Consider the following 22,705-nt stretch of genomic DNA (forward strand, 5'->3'; position numbering starts at 1 on the left):
AGCAGACTGTGAACAAGGCCAGCCATGCAGTTCTGTGTGTGGAGTGCTACACCAGAAGGAGAAGCAAAACTTGTATTTTCAAGCTAGTCTTTCCACCCCCCAACAGAAGAAAAATGTGCTCTGGCAACACTGTCATGAAAAACAAAGAAGGGACTCCTCCCACACAGCAGAGTTGTCCAGAAAGTACCACGCTGCACTGGCAATAATCAATTTCAATGATTAAGGCTAATGTGTTTTGCATAGAAGACGAGAACAAATTAAAGCCCACAAATGGCAGAGTGACACTCTGTCTTGCAAAAGCACCAAACAATCTTTTAATTGAATGTCTAATTTTTTCCCAACACTGTTTATCTTTATCAGCGTTTCCAGCAAGGCCCTCACGTTTTTATACCTGTAATTTGTAAAGTAAAATTACTCAAAAAGTTCTGGCATTTAGGGGAGTCAGAGCCAGGTTGTGGGGGTATGGGGGAAAAAAAAAAGTAGCTGGTCTTATGGCTTCAGATCCACTGGCTAAAGCATTGGTTCTCAACAGGAGTGGGCTGGATTTTGACCCCAGAAGGTATTTGGCAATGTCTGGAGACATTTTTGGTTGTTAGAATTGGGGGGTTCCTATTGGTATCTAGTGAGTAGAAGCTGGGGACATGGCTAAACATCCTACAATTAATAGGGCAGCCCCCCACGACAAAGAATTATCCACACCAAAACGTTAATGCTGCTGCGGTCGAACACGCCTGGGTTAAAGGATGGGAGCTAGTCTTTGCGGTACTGGAGGAAGCCTAAGGGCAGCCAGACACGTTCCAGGATTTGCTGGAGGCGCACTATGACCCCAGCGTAGATATCCCCAAGAGCCTCAGGGGCTACTCCAAATACATGCTTCATTTTACATATGTGTTTCTCAAAGGTAAAAATGTTCTCTTTAGAAACAATCATTATGACTTGGCAAAGAAATAATACAGAGCTGTTGATAGAAAAATCCTTAAAAACATTCTAGAACCATCTCATTTTTCTGGATGGAGAACTGAGGCCCACAAAGCAAGTGCTGGGTGATGTAATTCAGTGGGGTGGCGGGAGGGATCGGGGGGGGGGTGGGGATCATCTCATTTCTTTCCAAATAAGTTAAATTTCTGAAATGATATGGTTACCTCGTCTTACATGATACTGGAGGATAGTTCTTTTTGGTTATTAGTTTCTTATTTAAAATCTTCAATCCAGAACTCTGATGATACTACATATGCATTTTTTGGTATCTCTCTGGATTTATGTCCAAAATGAAGGAAGACGTTTTAAAAAATTATGCATTCTATTTTTGGTTCCAGGGTAAGTCATCTGTTTGAAATAAGAGTGCTTACCCTGATAAATGTGTTTGCTTGCCTGTTCTGGTAAAAACACGCCAAGAGATGAACACATTCATTTTCATGTGCATATCACTTACTAGTATACAGTCCCTAGATAAATAGGAAAGCAGTACATTTTTTAAAGTATAAACAACTGTAGATATTACAGTGAGCGAAAATCAAGGAAACACTCATATATTGCTCTAAGCTACATACATCTTCCACGAATGACATGCTTATTAACAGCCCTCAACTCACCTTCTCCCCTGGATCTTTTATAGAACTGAATGTGAGAAAGACCCAATCTACTGAAAAAGAACAATGGGAAAGTCCATTGTAAAATTAATAGAGCAAAACTCAATTTTGGAAGGTATTCTTTTGCGTCTAGTTACTAATTTTTCCCTCCCCTTACGTCCTGTAATATGGTTTACCTTTTATAGGATATATGCTTTATGTGGTATGCTGTTTATGTTAAGTACCCACATTTAAAGCAGAGAAATGCATTTCCTTTAAGACTTCATATTTTAGTTGGATAGATGGAGACGTCCACCAACATATCTTCTGGTCATCAATAAGAGTATTCCCTTTCTCTTAAAGTCGTAGTGTACTTATTATCCTTAAAAATTAAATGCCATTGTGTCCTGTATGAACTGTACAGTAAAAGTAATGCTTACATGTAAGCATTCAATATATCTTAATGATAATTATGAATTAAAAACCAGAAGAATCTTTCCTGAAACCACAGATTCCTCCTTCTTACTACTAGATTTCTGTTTTTTATACTTATGGCAAGACCTGAGCACATTCCCCTCCTCCACTTCCTTTTTACCTTCCATTCATTCCCCCATCAAAGAAGGCCAATGTGGTTTCTGTTCGCATGACTCCACCAAAACTGGTCTTGCTAAGGTTATCCAATGATATAGTTTGGATGCTTGTCCCCTCCGAATCTCATGTTGAAATCTGATCCCCAATGTTGGAGGTGGGACCTGGTAAGAGGTGTTTGGGTTATGGGGGTAGTTCCCTCATGAATGGCTTAATGCCACCCTTAGGATAATAAGGTAGTTCTTGCTCTATCAGCGCAAGTAAAAGTGGGTTGTTAAAAAGAGCCTGGCACTTTCCCTTCCTCTCTCTCTTTCCATGTGACACATCTGTTTCTCTTTCCCCTTCTACCACCTTTTGATGCTTCCTGAGATTCTTACCAGAAGCAGATGCTGATACCATGTTTCTTGCACAGCCTGCAGAATCATAAGCCAAATAAACTTCTCTTCTTTATAAATGACCCAGGCTCTAGTATTCCTTTATAGAAACACAAAATGGACTAAGACACCGAACGACCTCCCAGCCACTAAATATGACATATTTTTAATCTAAATTTTACTGGACCTTTCCCCCCATTTCTTGGCACAACATTCTCCCTGTTTGTATTAAATCTAAGTAACTTTTTGGAAAATTGCTTATCAAGTGCCTTAGTCTGCTTCTGAGCTCTGGTCACTGCAGCATTTGGAGAGAGAAAGAAGAAAATGATCCAAGAAAGGAGTCTAAGAAGCAAGAGGGGAAATCAAGAGACAGCGAGGTGAGGCTCCAGAAGTAAGTCAGACACCACAGTGCCCAGCTGTCCAAGCCACAATGACAGCCTGTTTCCTTGTTTCCTCTACTTCCATGAGCCACCAGAACTGTCCATTCCATACTTTCAAGGTTTCTCAAGCATTTCCACTACTATCCATTTCTTCTACAGCTATCTTAGTTATATCTCCTCTGGATTACTGAAAATTCCTTTAAAAAGGGCCTTTCTGTTTATACCAGTGTCGTCTTCTAACAGTTCCTCATGTTGTAATGAGAATAATTTTTAAAGCAAAAATGTGATCAAATTACTCTCCTGCTTAAAGTTATTATTATTATTTTGAGACGGAGTCTTGCTCTGTTGCCCAGGCTGGAGTACAGTGGCGTGATCTCCGCTCACTACAACCTCTGCCTCCTGGGTTCAAGCAGTTCTCCTGTCTCAGCCTTCTGAGTCACTGGGATTACAGGCATCCACCACCACGCCTGGCTAATTTTTGCATTTTTACTAGAGACAGGGTTTCACCATGCTGGTCAGCTGGTCTCGAACTCCTGACCTCAGGTGATCTGCCCACCTTGGCCTCCCAAAGTGCTGGGATTACAGGCGTGAGCCACTGTGCCCGGCCTTAAAGCTATTATTTTGAGGATGCTGGGAACCACTGAAGCATCCTAAATCCTACACACGACAAACGAGGCCTTTCATGATTTGGCCTTTGCTGACCTCTGCAGAGATACATTTCTTGCTGATTCTCAACACTGTGCTCATGTCACAGTTAAAAACTTGCGTGTGGTTCCTCCATCCAGTGCTCTCTTCTCTAGGCCTTCGTTCCTCTGCTGGCTCATTCTCCTATCTCATCCCACATCTCACCTAACTGCCTCTCATCCTTTAAGCTTCCCATGAGGTACCACATTTCCTCCTTCACCTCCAAGGCCAGGCTAGATAATGTCCCTTCCTTGAACCTCCAGAGCACGCTGCATTATCATTGATAATCGCTCCCTCTCTTGCCATGGGACACATCTTATGACATCAAAGATGTGTAGGGAGCTAGTTAATACCAAGACTTAGTCGATCATAGTCAGATAAAACTATCTCTATGTAATGAGAAATTCACAAAGGCATCAAAAGTAGCTTCCAAAATCTTTAACTAGTCAATGGCAAGGGGGTACTGCAGACAGATTTAAAATCAGCAAACCTGGCTTGTAGGCAGTGTCCTTAGAAGAATTTTTAAGGGAAAAACGACTTGATAAAATATGGCTTTTAGTAAGATTAATCTGACAACAGAAGGAGGCTTATGTAAACACACTTGGAGCAGGGTTCTGGTACACTTTATCTTTATTAGCTTGGAAAATCCAAATGATCCATTCAGCTCTGCTCTGAGGGGTAGGGCAGGCCCTTTCCCATTGTACTATGAACCGTGGATTCCTGAAAATATTTTTGTATTCCTAGCACTAAACACATCCTGGAATATGGTAAATGCTCAATAAAAATGAGCTAATAAATGAATGAAAGAAAAGCGTGTTACCAAGCCAGGTTATGAGCTGGTAGTTAAAACAAACAAAACATCAAGCATGGCTAATAATGAACCAATACAAACTTTAGAAACTAAATCAAAGTATATGTCCTACTAACTGAGACTCAATTACGTCAGCTTCTCACACGAAGTGTAAAACCCAGCGTACTGCATTTCTGCCCCATTTATACAATATGCTATCACAGGGCAAGGTCTCTCATCTGCCCCCAAAACAAGGAGTACTATCCAAAGAGAAGTATTTATCACATTACTTTACAAAGTACTTTTTCCCAAGGTCAAAGCACTATCAAGATGATTACCTGAGACAGTTTTGTCGTAGTGGCAGGCAAAAGTGGGCGGCTAAACTTCTTCTGAGAGCCGATTGCTGCTGGAAATGGTGGTGCAGAAAATACAGCTGCCACACAATTAATTTTGTTTATCCACCCTTGCATTTCTTCTTGGCTCCTATGAGAAACAGATACGTTTATATTAGGACATTGCGATGTCTAAGTGCATCACACTTTGCCTATTTCACGTTACTGATTTGCAATGGCATGTGAAAATCATTTACTCCTTCTGGTACAACTAATCCCTGATGAAACTTCATTAGAGATGAACATTGTCATTAGGCGATCACCCTAGAGGTGTGGAAGCTATGATCATCACAGTGCAAGACTGTGATTCTCTCCCTAGGAAATAGAAGGGAAAAACGAGTCAACACTTGACAATAAATATTTACTAAACTTTTACTTTCTGTTTGATATGAGGCTAGGCCAAAAATTAATTATAAAATTTACTCCTCTCTTTTAATTGTACTGTTTAATTTTAAAATCTAACTGAGGAATGTATTGGTAGACGTAAGGTAAAAGGATTTATCTACTTTGGAAAACAGTTTGACAGGTTCTTCGAAAGTTAACTATGCATTTATCATATGACCCAGCAATTCTACTACTAAGTAGCTATCCAAGAGAAATAAAAACATATAGAAACGTCGGACGCGGTGCCTCATGCCTGTAATCCCAGCACTTTGGGAAGCCGAGGTGGGCAGATAACCTGAGGTCAGGAGTTCAAGACCAGCCTGGCCAACATAGTGAAAGTTCATCTCTACTAAAAATACAAAAATAGCCGGGCGTGGTGGTGGGCACTTTAAGTCCCAGCTACCTGGGAGGCTGAGGCAGGAGAATCGTTTGTACCTGGGAGGTGGAGGTTACAGTGAACAGAGATCACACCACTGCACTCCAGGCTAGGGTGGCAAAACGAGACTCCATCTCAAAAGAAAACATACAGATACGCAAAGATTTGTATGTTAGTGTTTATAGCATCATCATTCCTAAGAGTCAGAAAAGGGAAACAATCCAAACTGTCCAGTAAATGCATAAGCAAAATGTGGTAAATGCAAACAACCGAATAGTATTTAGCAATAAAGTACTGACACACACTACAATATGGATAAACTTTCAAAGCTTTATGTTACATAAAAGAAGCCAGACACAAAAGACCACATAATATATTAGTCTGTTTATATGAATTGTCCAGTAAAGGCAATAGTATAGAGGCCGAAAGTAGATTAGTGGGTGCCTGGGGCTGGAGGTGAGAATGGAAGTGACTACAAAATGTACATGGGGATCTCTTTGGAGTGATGGAAATGTTTCAAAACTGGATTGTGGTGATGGCTGAGCCATTCTGTAAATATGCCAAAAAATCATTGAAATGCACGTTTAAAACTGGTGATATTTTATGGTATGTAAAGCATACCTCAATAAGACTGTTTAAAAAAACCCACCTGAGAGGAGGTGAAAATCATCTGATGTGATATTTTTAATTTATGTGTCATTATATCCAGAAAGCCCAAGATTCACAGTAGTTAATAAATATTTGTAAACTCATAAATGAATGGTAGAAATGATCATGAATCAGGACGGATTATCTACCATACACATAATCAATAAATAAAAAGTCAAAAAAAAAAAAAAAGCCAAAGTCATTTCCTTCATCAGTTACTCTGAGAGAAACCACACTAACTAACCTGTGACCACGCTAAATGTCAGCTCCTCACGGCACCCTCCCTAGGCTGATCTCTCTGGCTCCATTATTATTTCAATGGACTGTTTTTTGCATCAATTCTGTCCAAAGTAATTAGATCTCCTTAGTTATTACATCTGGTATTTTTGATTTAAGAAATCAGGGAATAGAATAATTTGAAAGTTTCTTCGTGCCTAATAGCTGCAATTATACATCCAGCTATGGGTCCCTGCGTGATGTTAACCTTCCCATTCCCACACTCAAAAACCCGGGGCAACTTGTTTCCTTACAACTTCCTCCTACAACTGGCAATTTATCCCATTTCCTTGATCACAGTAGAATGACATCTTTTCCTTCTAGTATAATCATGGACTATTGGAGCTCAGAAGGGAAACAAAAAAATAAAATAAACATTTACATTTATTGAACAGTTCCTATGTGCCAAGCACTATGTGAGGTATTATATACACTTATCTCACGGAATCCTCACTAGAACTCTGTAAGATAAACATTATCCCCTACACTAGTGACGAGCTGAGGTTCAGAGGTTAAACTATGTGGTAGGAGAAAGAGCTAGAGAAATGGTGTTATCCAGGTCTATTTTACTCATTTTGTGATAGAACTTGTCTACTAAAAGCCTCATATTTTATTGATGAGGACACCGAATTCTAGAGATGGTAAGTGGCTGACTAAAAGTCAAAGGGCTACTATGTAACAGACAAAAATGTAAATCCTGGGTTTCTATTTTTTTTTTTTTTTTTTAATTCTAATCTTCTTGGGCAGTTACCTCACTAATGAAAGCAGTTCATGACTTTGATTCCAACTAAAAAAATTTCCCATGCAGAACTTGATTTTATTCCTCGGTATAAAGTGGTGCTAAGTGAACTAAAACACAAAACCAAATAAAAACCAACAAAACATACTGAGTTTGAAAAAGCAAGACCCTCCAGTCGGCAGTTTTAAGTTTAAACACGTTTGGTTTCTTCTCATAGTCCGTGGCCTTGGATGCCAATGCGTGGTGCACACTCACAGCGTTTTTCAAGTCCTCTTCAGACAAGGCCTTTTCTGGCTTGTATTCGTCCTACAGATGGATACAAAGAAAATAAAGGCAAAAATCACGATCAGATTTCAACTTAAATTTTTAAAAGCAAAAACTAAAAAAAAAGTTTTTAGAAAATTCAAGTGAATGAAAAAAATGAAATGAATGGTGATTAAAAACAACCTTATAAATGCTATAGAACATCATGTTGTTTGAAAAATTTGCTGAGAATGAGAAAATACATCTACCCAAGAGGCATTTTTTAAAAACTGATATATAATAATTGAGATAAATAAGGAGCTAAGTAAGGCCAAAGGCAGAAATATCTATCGTACACATTTTATAGTGAACAGAAATGAGACTTGGACCAACAGTGTGATTTGGTTTCAGGATTAAATGGATAAAAGCAACACCTTACAGATAACTGTCAACAGAATTATACAGAGGGTAAAAACAATGCCATTGTGTTCTCTGCTCTAAAGATACTACCTGTTACTTTCTGTTTAGACTAATTTTTTTTGTTTTGTTTTGGTGAGACGGAGATTTACTCTTGTTGCCCAGGCTGGAGTGCAATGGCACGATCTCGGCTCACCACATCCTCCACCTCCCAGGTTTAAGTGATTCTCCTGCCTCAGCCTCCCAAGTAGCTGGAATTACAGGCATATGTCACCACACCCAGCTAATTCTGTACTTTTAGTAGAGACAGGGTTTCACCATGTTGGCCAGGCAGGTCTCAAACTCCTGACCTAAGAGATCCACCTGCCTTGGCCTCCCAAAGTGCTGGGATTACAGACGTGAGCCACTGTGATTGGCCTGTTTAGACTTATACTATCAAAAGAAAAATGAATAGTATAGTAAAATGATTACTCCAGCTCTTTGGCTGAAAGAAAAGAGGAAAATCAATAATCAGGTGAAAGCTTAGCTTGTTATCATAAAATTGAAAAATAGGTAAACACATATGCTACAAACTGTTAGATATTTTCTAGAGTTTAAGGCCCCGCTTCCTCCTTCCCATATTTTATCAAAAACAAGATATGACGCTAAACTTGCATTTCTTCTGTAAAACACACACATGTACCCCCGAACACACACAACACATCACCTTCTAATTAGCAGTAAAAGCCTAAAGAAAGATATCGTCTGATTTCTTATCAGTCTGCTTTTACCAGTTTTCAGAAAAACAATGATAGTCCTCCATAATTCCCCTCCCTTTCATTTATCCCCTCCACAAAACAAATAGTTCAAATGTACTACTGCCATCAATTCAAACTGAGTCAAAAATAATCTTTAATGTGACAACGCTGTGAGGCAAAGGTTTTCCCTCTACAATAAGATATAAATACCAGCTGTAATATAAAGATTATCCACATTTATAATATTAAATGACAAAACTGTTACTTTGGGATTGCAACAAGTCTTACTTTATTAAGCCTCCAAGGTTAAGAACTGCTATTGACAATGACAGTCTTCTAGAGTGGTATGATGAATAAAGGAGAATTTAAAAAATTAAACACAAGATATTTATATGTACCTGTTACATAATTCCCAGTAATTCATAAAACTATAATCTAGTTACATTTTAAGATCTGTCTTGTCGTTTTTTAAATGAGATTTTTCTCAGTAATTTAGCATTCCAAATATTCACAAATCTCCTTCCAGGGAAATCTTCATTAGAGTAGGAATTTCAACTAGAGGTAGCATGACTACAAAACCCCTCCAGCCTTATAATTACGCTATAACAGAACCCTGCATATCTGGCTTTCCATGTGGTATAACTTAGATTCCAGACAAAAACATGAGGTAGGTAAACAACTGGAATGAGGAGAAATGATGAGGGCCAAAATCACTTTAGGGAATTTATATGCCACCTCCATTTCCATGCATACTGATCCCCTAACACACAAATGACTGAGTTTGCACAAAGGTTAGCCTAGAAATTTGTGTGTACCTTTTTTTTATATTCTAGGTCCATGATTTAAGCTTTTATCTTAATTCCTCTTCCCTATTTTCTTTGAATTAATATTTTATTGTTGTTTGAATTTCTTAAGATGATTACCTAGTTCTTTCATTTTCTGTATTTCTCTTTTGGTTAAGAAAGAATTTAAGGTTACAATTTTTCCTCTGAGTATGGGTTACACTGCGTAGCAGAGTTTGGAAACGAAAAGTATTTTTTCAATGCTTTCTAGATAGTTTGTAGTTTTAATTTTTATCCATTCTTTAATCTTAGCAACATCAAAGAATGTGTTTCTCAAATTTAAGGCAAAGTTTTAGTTATATATTATTATACATTCATAATTTTATTGGTTTATGACCAGAGAATAAGGTCTAGAAAATCTATTTTTCCCAAATTTGGTAAGGTTTTTCTTGTGGCCAATTACATGTTTGATTTTTGTTAATGTTGCATAAGCATACAAAAAATTTATTCTTTGAGGGATGAATGTGTATTTATATTCAAGTTTACTGACTCAGTTCCTCTGCCCTTACAGCATTTTTTCTACTAGTTTCTCCCCTTCAGACAAGTATATTAACCGTTTCCACTTCAAGTTCTTGTTGCATTTCTGATAGCTTTTTAATATATATTTTAGTTGCTATGTTGTCTGGTGCATTTAGGTTTATAACTATCACCTTCCTTATAACTATGTGCCACTTATTACTTAAAATGTTCTTCTTTATCCTGTTAAATGCTTAGTCATATAAGATGGAAATTTAAAAGAGTCTTTCTTTTAAGAAAATGCTCTATTTATCTATTCCTCACCCACATCAACAAGACTTTGAAAAATGTTTTGTTCTGCAATCTTACTAAAATTATCATGTTATGCATTTTCTGTTTCAAGAAACCTTATTTTGAATTTAGATTATACATTCTGAGTCTCCCCTCATATATTTAACTGCATCTGTGTTTCCTTGCTCACCTGCTTCTTTCCTTTTTCCATCTTGACCTCTCTCCTCTCATACCTTTGCTATTTTCTCTTCTCTCAAGTATTTTCTTTAGGTAGGTGGTATACTGTTTTATTCTTATCCTCAAGTATCTTTCATTTCTTTGATAGGTATAGAACTGGACATAGAACATAAGGCTGCAGCCTTCTTCACTTGTTTTACTTATCGTCTGGAGATTCTACCACCTTCTAGCTTCCAGTTTAGTACAAGTCCAATGCCAATCTGATTATTTTCTCTTTTTCTTGTTTTTTCTCTTAGGAATCACATACAGGTTTTCCTTTAATCTTAGAATTCAGGATTTTTTGCTAGGTTATGCCTTACTTTTCTTATCCATCCAGTCTGAAACTAAAAAGTCCCACCCTTATTCTCCCTTATGTGATCATTACTTGGGTTGATAATTGCTGACAAAAGTAATAAACATACTTGCGCAGACTGTAGCTAAGACAGATTTAAGGTCTCCAGCTATGGTTGCATCCAGTGCCAACCTACAATTCCTTTACATCTCCCTGATTTTTGAAATTCTTCCTTGGCTTTTTGTCACGATATTCTCCTGGTTTCTCTCCTACCTCTCTGGTCATTACTTCACTATCCCCTGTTCTGCATGCCCTTCTACGTAACCGTTGGGATGGTTTCAACTCCACATTTATATCACAACGTCTAACAAACTGCTATAGGTGAATACGAAACACAAAATCAATTGGTAGCTATTACTATTGAATGACTTAGACTGTCTCATTTGGAGCCACTATAAATATTCTTCGAATATATTATCTGCTGATAACTTCATTTAAAACCAAGCTCAAAGGATGACATTCTTAGACTGTTCTTAAAAATGCAAAAAAAAATTTTTAATGCAACATTTATTACAGACCTAGGAAAAAGCTAACAGTAATTGTCACTTTGGAAGAACTGTACAATTATTTTAAAAGAGGACTCTATTCCAAGGTAGTTTCCAAAACTCTAATATACACTGCCAGATTACCTTACATTGGAAGGAAAACACTACATGGGGCATCAGTGGAAGACAGGATCTATTTAATTAGGGCTAAACTGAAGTTGAAAAATTTTAAGTCTAAGAAGCTTCCACTTTTCTAGTTGATAATACAATTTTACCATTTTTTCTTAAAAAGGCAAAATACAAACTTTAAAATATTTTCAGCATATTGAATTCCTACTAGAAAAATAAAGCTCCAACTACACACACACACACACACACACACACAGAGCAAAAACCAAGAGCAGAGTGGTAACATTACGGTTGACAGTTGGATTAAAAAAATGACTTTATCCTACCAAGTTCATTCTGACATCTTTATTTTTCACTGAAGGAGAAGACAGTGTTTAAATGGTAGAATTGGGAAGGAAGAAATAAGGGATAAATTACTGTAATCAAACCATTTCAAAACAAGGACTGTTTGCTGTGCAAACTAAATGTGAAAGAGTGAGCAAGATAAATCCAATCAAGAAATTTTCTGTAAGAAAAGAAAATGCTCCACGACATCTAATTACTACCCATTTTCTCAAATAAATGAGGGGTGAAACTGATGACTAAAAACATATTACTCTCTCGTGTTCCCTGCAATCTACATCGTTTTATGTAATAGGATTCACTGGATCACTCCACCGTCCCAATAAGCACCAAGAATGTGATTTCACAATGCCATTTATTTCAAATTTATTTAAAGCATGAAATAAAAAGCTTTTCCCCTCTAAGAAGCTTGTTAATTAAACCTTTTGGGAAGTGGAATCTTAACACACTAACATAAAAATCATCTACATATGTACAAAAAAATTGGCATCAAGTCTGAAAAACTGTACTTTCAGGTAAGATAAACTACAATTTGGAAAATGACCACATTCTAATTAAAATTCTTATCAATTTGAAAAGCACATTCAAGACTCCAGTTTTCAATATATTATTTACTTCATGCCTCATTAAATAGGCAAAATAGCTACACGTAATTAAAACAATTTTCAACAAAGTTGAAATGGTCTTGATTTCCACTGAGAGAACATAAAAAGGGGAAGGGAGACCACATTGTTACTTGGAGCTACGTGGAAATAAATAAAAATGTTAGTAATTAAAGGAAGCTGGGTCCTAAATTGTCTATTAATGCATGGTTTTGAAAATGGCATTAAAAATGTTTTTCATAATTTGATGACTATCTTTTTTAAAAAATGCTAAGTATGTCTGATTAAGTGTCTTTCTAAAAATCATTTGGCTTCGTCCTAATAGCTATTTCAACATGTAAAAGAGCACAGAACCAGCAGTTTCACAAAAGGAAATAAAAACGCCATGAGCTCACAAGAAAGCAGAAGGGGCAACCGGAGACCAGGACCGAGACGGGCCTGCTCTGAGTGCCACAGTCTTGGGCACATCAGCTCCGGGCTGGTTGCTGTCATCACAGTCTGGGAGGCCTTGACTCTTCAGTGGCTTCCTTCTGTGCCTGAACCAAGCCCTCCCCTGATGCGACCAACACTGCAAAAACTGCTTTTACAATGGAAACTTTTAAAAAACCTATTGGTTGAGCCTGGGAGGTCAAAGCTGCAGTGAACTGTGATCACACCACTGCATTCCAGCCCGGGTGAAAGAGTGCGAATCTGTGTCAAAAAACAAACAAACAGGCCGGGTACAGTGGCTCACGCCTGTAATCCCAGCACTTTGGGAAGCCGAGGAGGGCGGATCACGAGGTCAGGAGATCGAGACCATCCTGGCTAACATGGTGAAACCCCATCTCTACTAAAAAATACAAAAAATTAGCCGGGCATGCTGGCGGGCGCCTGTAGTCCCAGCTACTCGGGAGGATGAGGCAGGAGAATGGCGGGAACCTGGGAGGTTGAGCTTGCAGTGAGCTGAGATTGCACCACTACACTCCAGCCTGGGTGACAGAGCGACACTCTGTCTCAAAACAAACAAACAAACAAACAAACAAATTCCCCAAAACAAAACACAAAAACCAAAAACCACGTATAGGGAGCTGGAACAAAATCTCTCTTCCGAGTAAGCCAAAGAATAAAGATGATTCTGCACCAAGGACACAGTTCCTAATCTGTGACAGCAAATGTACATTTTAGATAATGAACTGATTTTTCACTTCTAAAGACATGGTAAAGGTAAAGAAATTCAGGTTTGAACAGTTGTTTCCTAGACTCTAAAGATAAAAAACATGAGAGATTCTCGAGAGCCTGGTCTGCAGACTGCCATCATCAAGAGGTGAACTCTAAGTAATTCACTGTCATGCACTAACCAGCCACCTACACCCATTGCTCTGAACCATTCCATCAATCATCTCCAGGGCAGTTCAGTTTTGTAACAGCCAGAACTGGAACAAGAATAACATCACAAGCCTTACAAAAATACTTTCAAGAGAGAAGCAGAGACTGGCAGGGACAGACACAAAGCCCATGACAGAAACTGAGAGAGAACTTCTGAAGCTGTGTCATAGCAAAGGCTTGTCAAAGCACTTGGCTAGCAGATGACTCACTCAGTAACAAAGTGGATATGAAGTTACTATCCAAATGTCAACAATGATGGATCATCAGAACCAACAGGAATTTCATGATTTTAATGTCAATTAAAACGCACACTCAATTTACAGCAATTTCTAATTTTCAAAGCACATATGAACTATGAGTATTACATTAAAATAATATTTGTCTTTTCTTCCATGAGCACTTTACATTCCTATAGTAATAATTAACTACCAATAGGGCATACATTGTTTTAGGTACTCTTGGGCTCAGGGGCACTGAAAGCAATAGAGAAAACACAGATAGGAGTGTGTTCTTACTTAGCTATAGAACAGACAAAAACTCTGTACCATAAATGTTCTATTATGCCAGATCATGACTGATACCTGGACTCTGGAACAGTTTTGAAATGTGCAAATATCTAAATCATCCCCTATACTGGTGTTGTATATCACGAGCTCTATCTCAGAGAGTTACAGAAACTAGAAAGAATTATTCACCCAAGTTTATTCCATTTACCCAGTGTTTTCTCCAACCCTCACCTATACACTTGGTTTGCATCATGTTAACTGGTTTTAAGAGTCCACTAGCCATTCATTGCATAATACTGGTCTTCTCATCCACACTGTCAGGACAAGTGTTTTCAGGGACTAGATGCTATGTTTATTTCTCACATAGCTCCCAACATGACATTTTGTAAAGGGATCTGACATTACTATCATTATGCTCTGTGGATTTACTCTTTGCTTGAAAGTGAAAGGCAAATGTGAGTAAGTAACATTAAGGAAGGGGCCAGAAAAGAAAATGAGGCAAATGGTGATAAGACAGATTGTGTGTAACCCGGAGAAGCAAAACAAGAGTTCTGGATAATGTAAGAAACTGTCTGGGGGAAAGGAACAAAGACAAGGACTTATTTTACTTTGGAGTTAAATCAGTAACAGGAAAGAAAAGAGATTCAGTGGAAATGAGACAGACGCTGGGGACTTGTTACTTTCAAAAGTCACAGGAAGGGGAATATGAGAAAAAGAGGAGTGGAGTGGATCAAACTGGAAACTTCTGGGCGAGCTTCTCGAGAGTAGTTGTCTGTGTCCTCTCTGCCTCTGCATCCTCAACTCTCCAATTGGCCTTCCACACTCACCACCACACTGAAACTGCTTTATCGACAACATCCTACTTGCTGAATTCACGTGGCACTCTCCAATTCCCTATCTTACCTTTTCATGACAGGGCACATTTCAAACATTTCTTAATGTCTGTGGTACCAGTTTTCTCTCTGGCTTAGTTTTCTTCCTGTCTGGCCACATCACACAGGCTCCTCCCCTGTCTCTTCTTCCTAGGGCACATATGAGCATCTGGTCCATTGGCTCTGTCCTCCATCTTCTCCTCACTCTTGGAGTGACATCATCTACTTGCATGGCTTAAATTCTCAATTCATTGTTAAGATCTGCATTTCTGGCCCCTCGATTGGCTCCAGATCAGAGTATGCATAATTGCTTACTGGACACATCCATTTATGATTTCACACACCCTGAATTCAACACCTCAAACTAAACTCTCCAAGTAGAACTATGTTTCTCCCTCCATCTTACCCCTGCTCTCGTTCAAGTTAATCTGGTCTCTACGTCTTTGATAGAACTTGTTTCTAAGTCATTCTCCATCCTGCAGCCAGACTGATCTTTTTTTTTTTTTTGAGACAGAGTTTCACTCTGTCACCCAGGCTGGAGTGCAGTGGCGAGATCTCGGCTCACTGCAACCTCTGCCTCCCAGGTTCAAGCAATTCTCCTGCCTCAGCCTCCTGAGTAGCTGGGACTACAGGCACATGCCACCGCACCTGACTAATTTTTGTATTTTTAGTAGAGATGGAGTTTCACCATGTTGGTCAGGCTGGTCTCGAACTCCTGACCTCACGATCCACCTGCCTCGGCCTCCCAAAATGCTGAGATTACAGGCATAAGCCACCGCATCTGGCCCAGACTGATCTTTTTAAAGTATAAATATGGATGCTGTGTATGGTGGCTCATGCCTATAATCCCTGTACTTTGGGAGGCCAAGGCAGGAGGATCGCTTAAGTTGAGGAATTCAAGACCAGCCTGGGTAACAAAGTGAGACCCCATCTCTATAAATAATAGAAAAATTAGCCAGGTGTGGTGGTGCACACCTGTGGTCCCAGCTACTCAGGGGGCTGAAGTTGGAGGACTGCTTGATCCTGGGTGGGGTCAAGGCTGCAGTGAGCCAAGACCCTGCCATTGCACTCCAGCTTGGGTAACAGAGACCTAGTTTCAAAAAAAATAAGTAAAATAATCATGTCACTCCCCATTTAAAACATGTGATAGCTCCAACTGCTCTAAGATAAAGTCTCAACTCTTTAACATGGTTTTCTAGGCTCTTCCACCCCAAACACCACTGAACCTGTAGTTCCCCATACACGCTATATCACATCTAAGTATCCATACAGGTTTATCTCTGAGTTCCCTTATATGACTAACATCTATTTGTGTTTTTAAGTGTGGGGTTAAACAGTGCTTTCTTCATGAACTCTTTCACGATCTTCCCCTCTCTTGCTCATGTTAAGTGCCCTTCTAGATGTGTTTCCATAGCACCCTCCTCTCTTTGCAGCATTTCTCAAATTGCACTGCATTGGCCTTTTATTTGTTAATTTCTTCAGAATAAAGAAGAGAGCTCCTTTGAGCACTGCACCTTGCTCACAATCACATCTCTAGTGTATAACATTCTAAAAAGCGGGAAAAGTCCTGATCTTATATATGCACTCATGATTGACTTGCTTCCTACGTAAATTTATGACCCTCTGTATCAGAAAGGTAGTTTACTAGCCGAAGTTCAGCCGATATTGGACACTTAAGCCACATTTTAAGTGTCAATCTGAGAGATATAAAACAGGATGCCAACACTTCCACATATTTCATGCTTTCTGGGAACAACACGCCTGAGAAAGGTCTATGTTAGAAAATCTCAAAGTTTACTTATTCAAATAATAGAAGATACAAGACATATTCCAGTGAAAGAGTGGAAAGTCTCATATTGCAGTGAAAGAGTGGCTGGAGTCAAGGAAGTGCAACCAGAGCGAGGACAAACCCATCAGTCTTTACTCAGGTCAGAAGCTGAAGGGAAGGTTAATGCACAGTTGCTGTGCAGTGGCCAAGTTAGTTGAATCTGGGCGAAGCCGTAACAGAGACCTCTCCCCACAACAGCATTTTTTTTTTTTTTTTTTTTTTTTGAGACAGAGTCTTGGTCTGTCGCCCAGGCTGGAGTGCAGTGGCTGGATCTCAGCTCACTGCAAGCTCCACCTCCCCGGTTCACGCCATTCTCCTGCCTCAGCCTCCTGAATAGCTGGGACTACAGGCGCCTGCCACTTCGCCTGGCTAGTTTTTTGTATTTTTTTTAGTAGAGACGGGGTTTCATCGTGTTAACCAGGATGGTCTCGATCCCCTGACCTCGTGATCCGCCTGCCTCGGCCTCCCAAAGTGCTGGGATTACAGGCTTGAGCCACCACGCCCGGCCCCCACAACAGCATTTTAAACTTCCAGTAATTACAAGGGTCTCACACTAGAGCGTTCATATTTACTCAAGAAGAGACTAACGGAAAAAAATACTAGCTTGGCTAGCACCATCCTTACAATACCGAGTAGGTTAATGAACTTTAGAATGCCAGGCTTTTAATTTAAAAAATGGGAACAGTATCCTCCAATAAGGTTGTGAAGCTCAGATGCAAGAAGTAACCTACAAACTATTACACTAACAAACCAGTCTTATTTCTGGCTAAATGGCCAATGAAGCAAGCTGGCTCAGGCAATCTGCTAAGCCATTTCCTACATTTGTGATGTATAATGCTCTGATCTTGGAGTGGTTATTCTTTTAGATATGAAATATACAGAAATGATCTGCAGGGCTATGTGGGCTTTCTTTAATACAGGAATACGGCTCTTAAATGTCTCTTCAACAAGGTGGGGGGGCTCCTTGTGTTTATTTGTTTCATATTTTTGCCATATGGAATGGGTATACAGAGTCTATGGCTTATTTTTTCATAAAGGGAGTATCAAAATCTCCAGGGTTAAGGTGGTGGGAGGGAGACGGAGAGGAGGCATGTGCCTGATCTTTGGTAAAATTCCTCCAACTAGAAGCCAAGTATGCAGAAGTCATGTCATGTATATAATTAATGTGTAAAGGAATGAGGAATAGGGGTGATAGGGTATTTTTGACCAGTGTTTATGCCGCATCTCTAGCTCCAGAACACAAAGCCCTCTGCCTTGCCTAGCACTATTGCTAGGAGGATTTATAGAGGCATTTGTCTCCGATCTGAAGTGGAAACAAAGGTAGAAGAAATTACTTATTTTTCATTACAGGTATCAGGGAAACTACAGGCCCTTTTTTGGATGGTTGAGAAGGCCTAACTCTTAATCATTTTATACACAAACTGTTGTAGGAAGAGTGTGAAAAGGTAGGAAAATAAGGTCGGAATAAAGCCAGTCACTTTATTTTTATTTTATTTTTGAGACAAGGTCTCACTCTGTCACCCAGGCTGGAGTGCAATGACCCAGTCTTGACTTACTGCAACCTCTGCCTCCCGGGCTCAATCAATCCTCCTGCTTCAGCGTCCTAAGTAGCTGGGACCACAGGCAAGCACCACCATGTCTGGCTAATATTTGTATTTTTTGTAGAGATGGGGTTTTGCCGTGTTGCCCAGGCTGATGTTGAACTCTTGGGCTCAATCAATCTACCCACCTCAGCCTCCCAAAGTGCTGGGATGACAGGTGTGAGCCACTGTGCCCAGTCACACCAGACACTTTATTCCTTATGAGATGAGTAAGAATCAGGAAAGGACTAAAAGAAAAAATACTCTCATTTCTTATAAGAGTCATCAGGAAGGGAACCAATATTTACTATTAACCTACTGAGCAACAGGTGTTTTCATGTATTTAATCATTTCTTTATATCAACTATGCAACATCATTTCCCCTCATTTTTTTTTTTTTTGAGATGGAGTCTCGCTCTGCCGCCCAGGCTGGAGTGCAGTGGCCGGATCTCAGCTCACTGCAAGCTCCGCCCCCCGGGTTCCCGCCATTCTCCTGTCTCAGCCTCCCGAGTAGCTGGGACTACAGGCGCCCGCCACCTCGCCCGGCTAGTTTTTTGTATTTTTAGTAGAGACGGGGTTTCACCGTGTTAGCCAGGATGGTCTCGATCTCCTGACCTCGTGATCCGCCCGTCTCGGCCTCCCAAAGTGCTGGGATTACAGGCTTGAGACACCGCGCCCGACCATTTCCCCTCATTTTATAGATAAATGAGTTGAGGCTTAGAGAAGATAATTAACTGCTCCAAATCAGCAATTAGTTAAGTGACAGACTTGGAGTTTGACAAGGCATGTCTACTTCCTGGAGTATGACTCTTCATAGTCTTCAACATGTGACTGTTCTTTTGGAAGAGTACTGAAGAGCCACTTTGGATGGGATGGGAGTAGTGAAAGAGGAAAGAGGTTGAGCGAATGGAGACCATGAGGACTTGGCACTCCTGTGTAATTTCAGCTGTGCCTAGTTTTCCTTCTGATGACTATTGTGACTTTTTTTGTTCATTTGTGTTTTGGATGGGGAAAGCCTTTACTATTACTCTCTAACTTGTAATGAGGAAATGCGAATTGAATTATTCTTGAATTGCTCTATATGGGTAAAAATCATTATACCCTATTATATAGTTGAGAAGTCTTGGCGAAAGCCTTAAAGTAACTGATGAGCAATTGATAATGAAATGAGGCCCTAAAGAGAATGTTATTCTAGTGACTGAGGGGGTGGTTTGTGTATGTGTGTGGTATATATGTGTTTACAGTCAAGGGAAAGTGGTCATTAAAGCCAGCCATTATGGACTCATGGAATGGTTGGAATTGCCAGCCATTATGATTTCTTTCGAAGACCAATTTGATTCATTTAAACAGGGAAGCAGAGGCCCTGTTACCTTCTGTCTCAGGCAATGCTACCCCCTCATTTATCCCGAAGGCCAAGACACTGACAGCCGCAGAGGGAAAATGGAGGACACTCAGGAAGGAAGTTAACTGGAAGCCCTCGGTCAGGAATCCTTGATGCTGAGAAATGTATATGGAGTAGAAAAGTGTGGAGAAAGAGAGAATGGATGTAGAACCTGAGTGTGCTAGTGAGGCCCTTAAGGACAGAAGCTGGATCCTGGGATCTGTGCATACCCATCTCTGGCAAAGCCCCTGTTTTACGTAAGAGGCTAAATGAGTGAGCCTTTGTCAAACTGAATTACACGAACTTCGGGCCAGGGCTTTTTCTCCTCTCCCCTCACCCAAATAGTGGGGGACTGGCTGAAGAAGGGAAGAAGAAGAAGGAGAGACATTTCTGCTATACCAGAATCCTAGGAGTGTTAATACTGGCATCCTAAGAACACACAGGGGAGAACAATATGGCACTCGTAGGGCACATGCCCCACACAGGTTCTGTGAGGAGGGCTGCTTAGCATGGGGGACACTATGCCATCTAAGTCCTTTGAGTACCTGAGTATAGGTGGGAGGGGCAGTGACCTCTGACTCAAAGAGCTTGAAATTCCTTGAGGGAAGAAAACAGCTTCTTTTGTAAAAGGGAAAGTTTAAGACACTATGATACCACCTCTTTAATTTTCATGGTATCTTCATCATTTGAAACATAATTTTTCATCATCTTTCTACTGCTTGCTACTTCCCCTCTAGCCTATAATGCAAATGTAAAAAGTAGTTTGCCATTCTTTGAATATGCCACATTCTCTCAAATCTGCTATTTTCACCCTTCTCTGGCTAAAATGCTTTTTCTCGCCTGCGTGCCTGGCAAACTCCTGCTCATCCTTCAGGCGTCAGTTCAAGTCATGTTAACTCCTCAGGGATGCATCCTCTGACCTTTGTAAGTATGCTTAGGTGGCCTTCTTCAGGAAGATTTTTCCACACCTCTATTAATTCATCTCATTGATTACTGAATGCTCAGTTTATCTGTTTTCCTCCTGTTTTGTGAGCTCTACGTAGGCAGGGATTGTATCTTAGTCATCTTCGGAAGCCTAGAATTTTGCACAGTACCTCATGTGATAAATAGCTTTGGCAGGATATAAAACCCAAACTGTATAAACCCCAAACCAGCTTGCAATCATACAATTTACTTTTCGTGTAGCATCTGCTATCACGTGCTGGTAGGTTAGGCTTCCAACTAGGGGGAAAGATTAATTAGCAATGTGACATTAGTAACCCACTGCAGGATGCACACATCACCAGGATTAGCCCTTAACACATGCTACAATCTGGGCAAGGGGAAGAAGTTTAACTACCTCAAACTCTTGCTTGAGGTAGGTGGATGGCTCAATACTCCAAAGGATGCTCTGATGCAAAGTTCTCCTCAACAGTGGGCAGTACTCTATTAACCTAACAGGGAGTGGCATTTCCAGATGTTGATGTCCATAAGGTCTTCCTTCTTGTACAGTCTACCTACCTTTTTAATTTTTAGTTTCACAAATTAGGAAGAAACTATAGAATCAGGTAGAAACTACACAACCAGGTAGATATAGCTATACAAGACCCAGAACTGTGAAGTTGAAGTTTCCATTGATTGATGAATTAGTCTCTAGGATCTGTGCAAAGTTTCTAGGAATAGATATTAGTTCTGATTTTTTAAAAAAGAGCATTAACAACAATAAGAAGAGAGTGGAGACTGGTTATCAAACATGGCCACCCTTTTGCAGGCTTATTCTCATCATAAGTAGACAGTACAGCTATGCTAGCATTCTTATGAGTTAACTGAAATAGCAACCTGAACAATAGCCCATGATTCTACTTTTCACTCTTCATAAATGTATAATTTCCTTAGTGCCAGGCTTTTCTCTTTAGAAAAGCAATTTCACCCAACTTTCTCCACACGCACATTTGCCACACTCCAGAGCTATCATAAATCTAGACAAGCATCCTTCTTGGAGCTCTAATCCAAGCTGATGCTGAAGCTTCAAAGTTTACAAAGTTGTTCCCTTGTCAATACTAACCCATTCTCTATCTTGATGACTCAAACTCCCAATACATTGATCTGAAGAAGAGGACAGTGATGTAGAAAGAGCTGGTAACTTTGAAACAGCATCTTCCTTTGCGTCACTCCTCTCAAATGTTGAATGTGAGAATAGTTTTCTCTTCCCAGGTCCACCCTGAGACGGAGTGGGTGGAAATCCGGTGGCTAGGTATTCAGAGAAATGGTTTTGCCAAAGACAGCTATGCCCCTTCCAGAGATTTTAGACAAAATAAAGAAGTGAGCCAAGAGAATGGAATTTGTGCTGGGGAAACAGCTGTGATATGTGAAATTTAATTTCAAAGGGTTCTTCCTTGCAGAGACAAGGGTCGCTAAAAGGACCAGTGTGGGCCCAGCATGCACACACATGCTGATCTGGCAGAGGGAAGAGTAGCTGACTTACAAACTAGAAGCTGTGCCGACTCCATAGGAAAATAAAGACAATACAAGATATCCAGCCACCTAAGAGCATGGATAATCTCCAAGTATCAACAAATGCCTCCATTTCTCCCTTGTCATGACCCTCAAAGTAATGTGAGAATTTTAGAAGGATGCGGCAAATCATTTACTTTGTGATCTTTAGGTTTCAACTAACTCCATACCTCTTTCTACAAAGGCTATTTTCCCACAAAGAGATCATGGTCCAAGGTAAAGCATTCCATGCTCCAATATTCCTTACCTGATGTATTCCAAAAGGAAGATGACAAAAGGGTTTGTGTTAGATGTGGTCCTTCCTAATCTGGACACTTGAAAACAGTTCAGATTAAAACAAAAAAAACCAGAAATAATTATAAAAGTGTT

The 22,705-nt window shown here is 39.8% G+C and overlaps 1 protein-coding gene across 3 annotated transcripts in view; it reads right to left on the reverse strand.

The window, feature by feature from the left end:
• PSD3 (pleckstrin and Sec7 domain containing 3) overlaps nt 1-22,705 on the reverse strand; it is a 559,261-nt gene that overhangs the window by 33,072 nt on the left and 503,484 nt on the right. For all 3 annotated transcript variants that reach the window (XM_025393705.1, XM_025393706.1, XM_025393707.1), the window contains 2 exons: nt 7,348-7,505; nt 4,723-4,867 (listed from right to left, as the gene is read on the reverse strand). In XM_025393705.1, coding sequence (XP_025249490.1) covers nt 4,723-4,867; nt 7,348-7,505 — 303 coding nt within the window. The remainder of the gene's footprint in view (nt 1-4,722; nt 4,868-7,347; nt 7,506-22,705) is intronic.

This window comes from Theropithecus gelada, chromosome 8 (genome assembly GCF_003255815.1).
Source record: "Theropithecus gelada isolate Dixy chromosome 8, Tgel_1.0, whole genome shotgun sequence".
In the NCBI taxonomy this organism is placed as follows: Eukaryota; Metazoa; Chordata; class Mammalia; order Primates; family Cercopithecidae; genus Theropithecus; species Theropithecus gelada.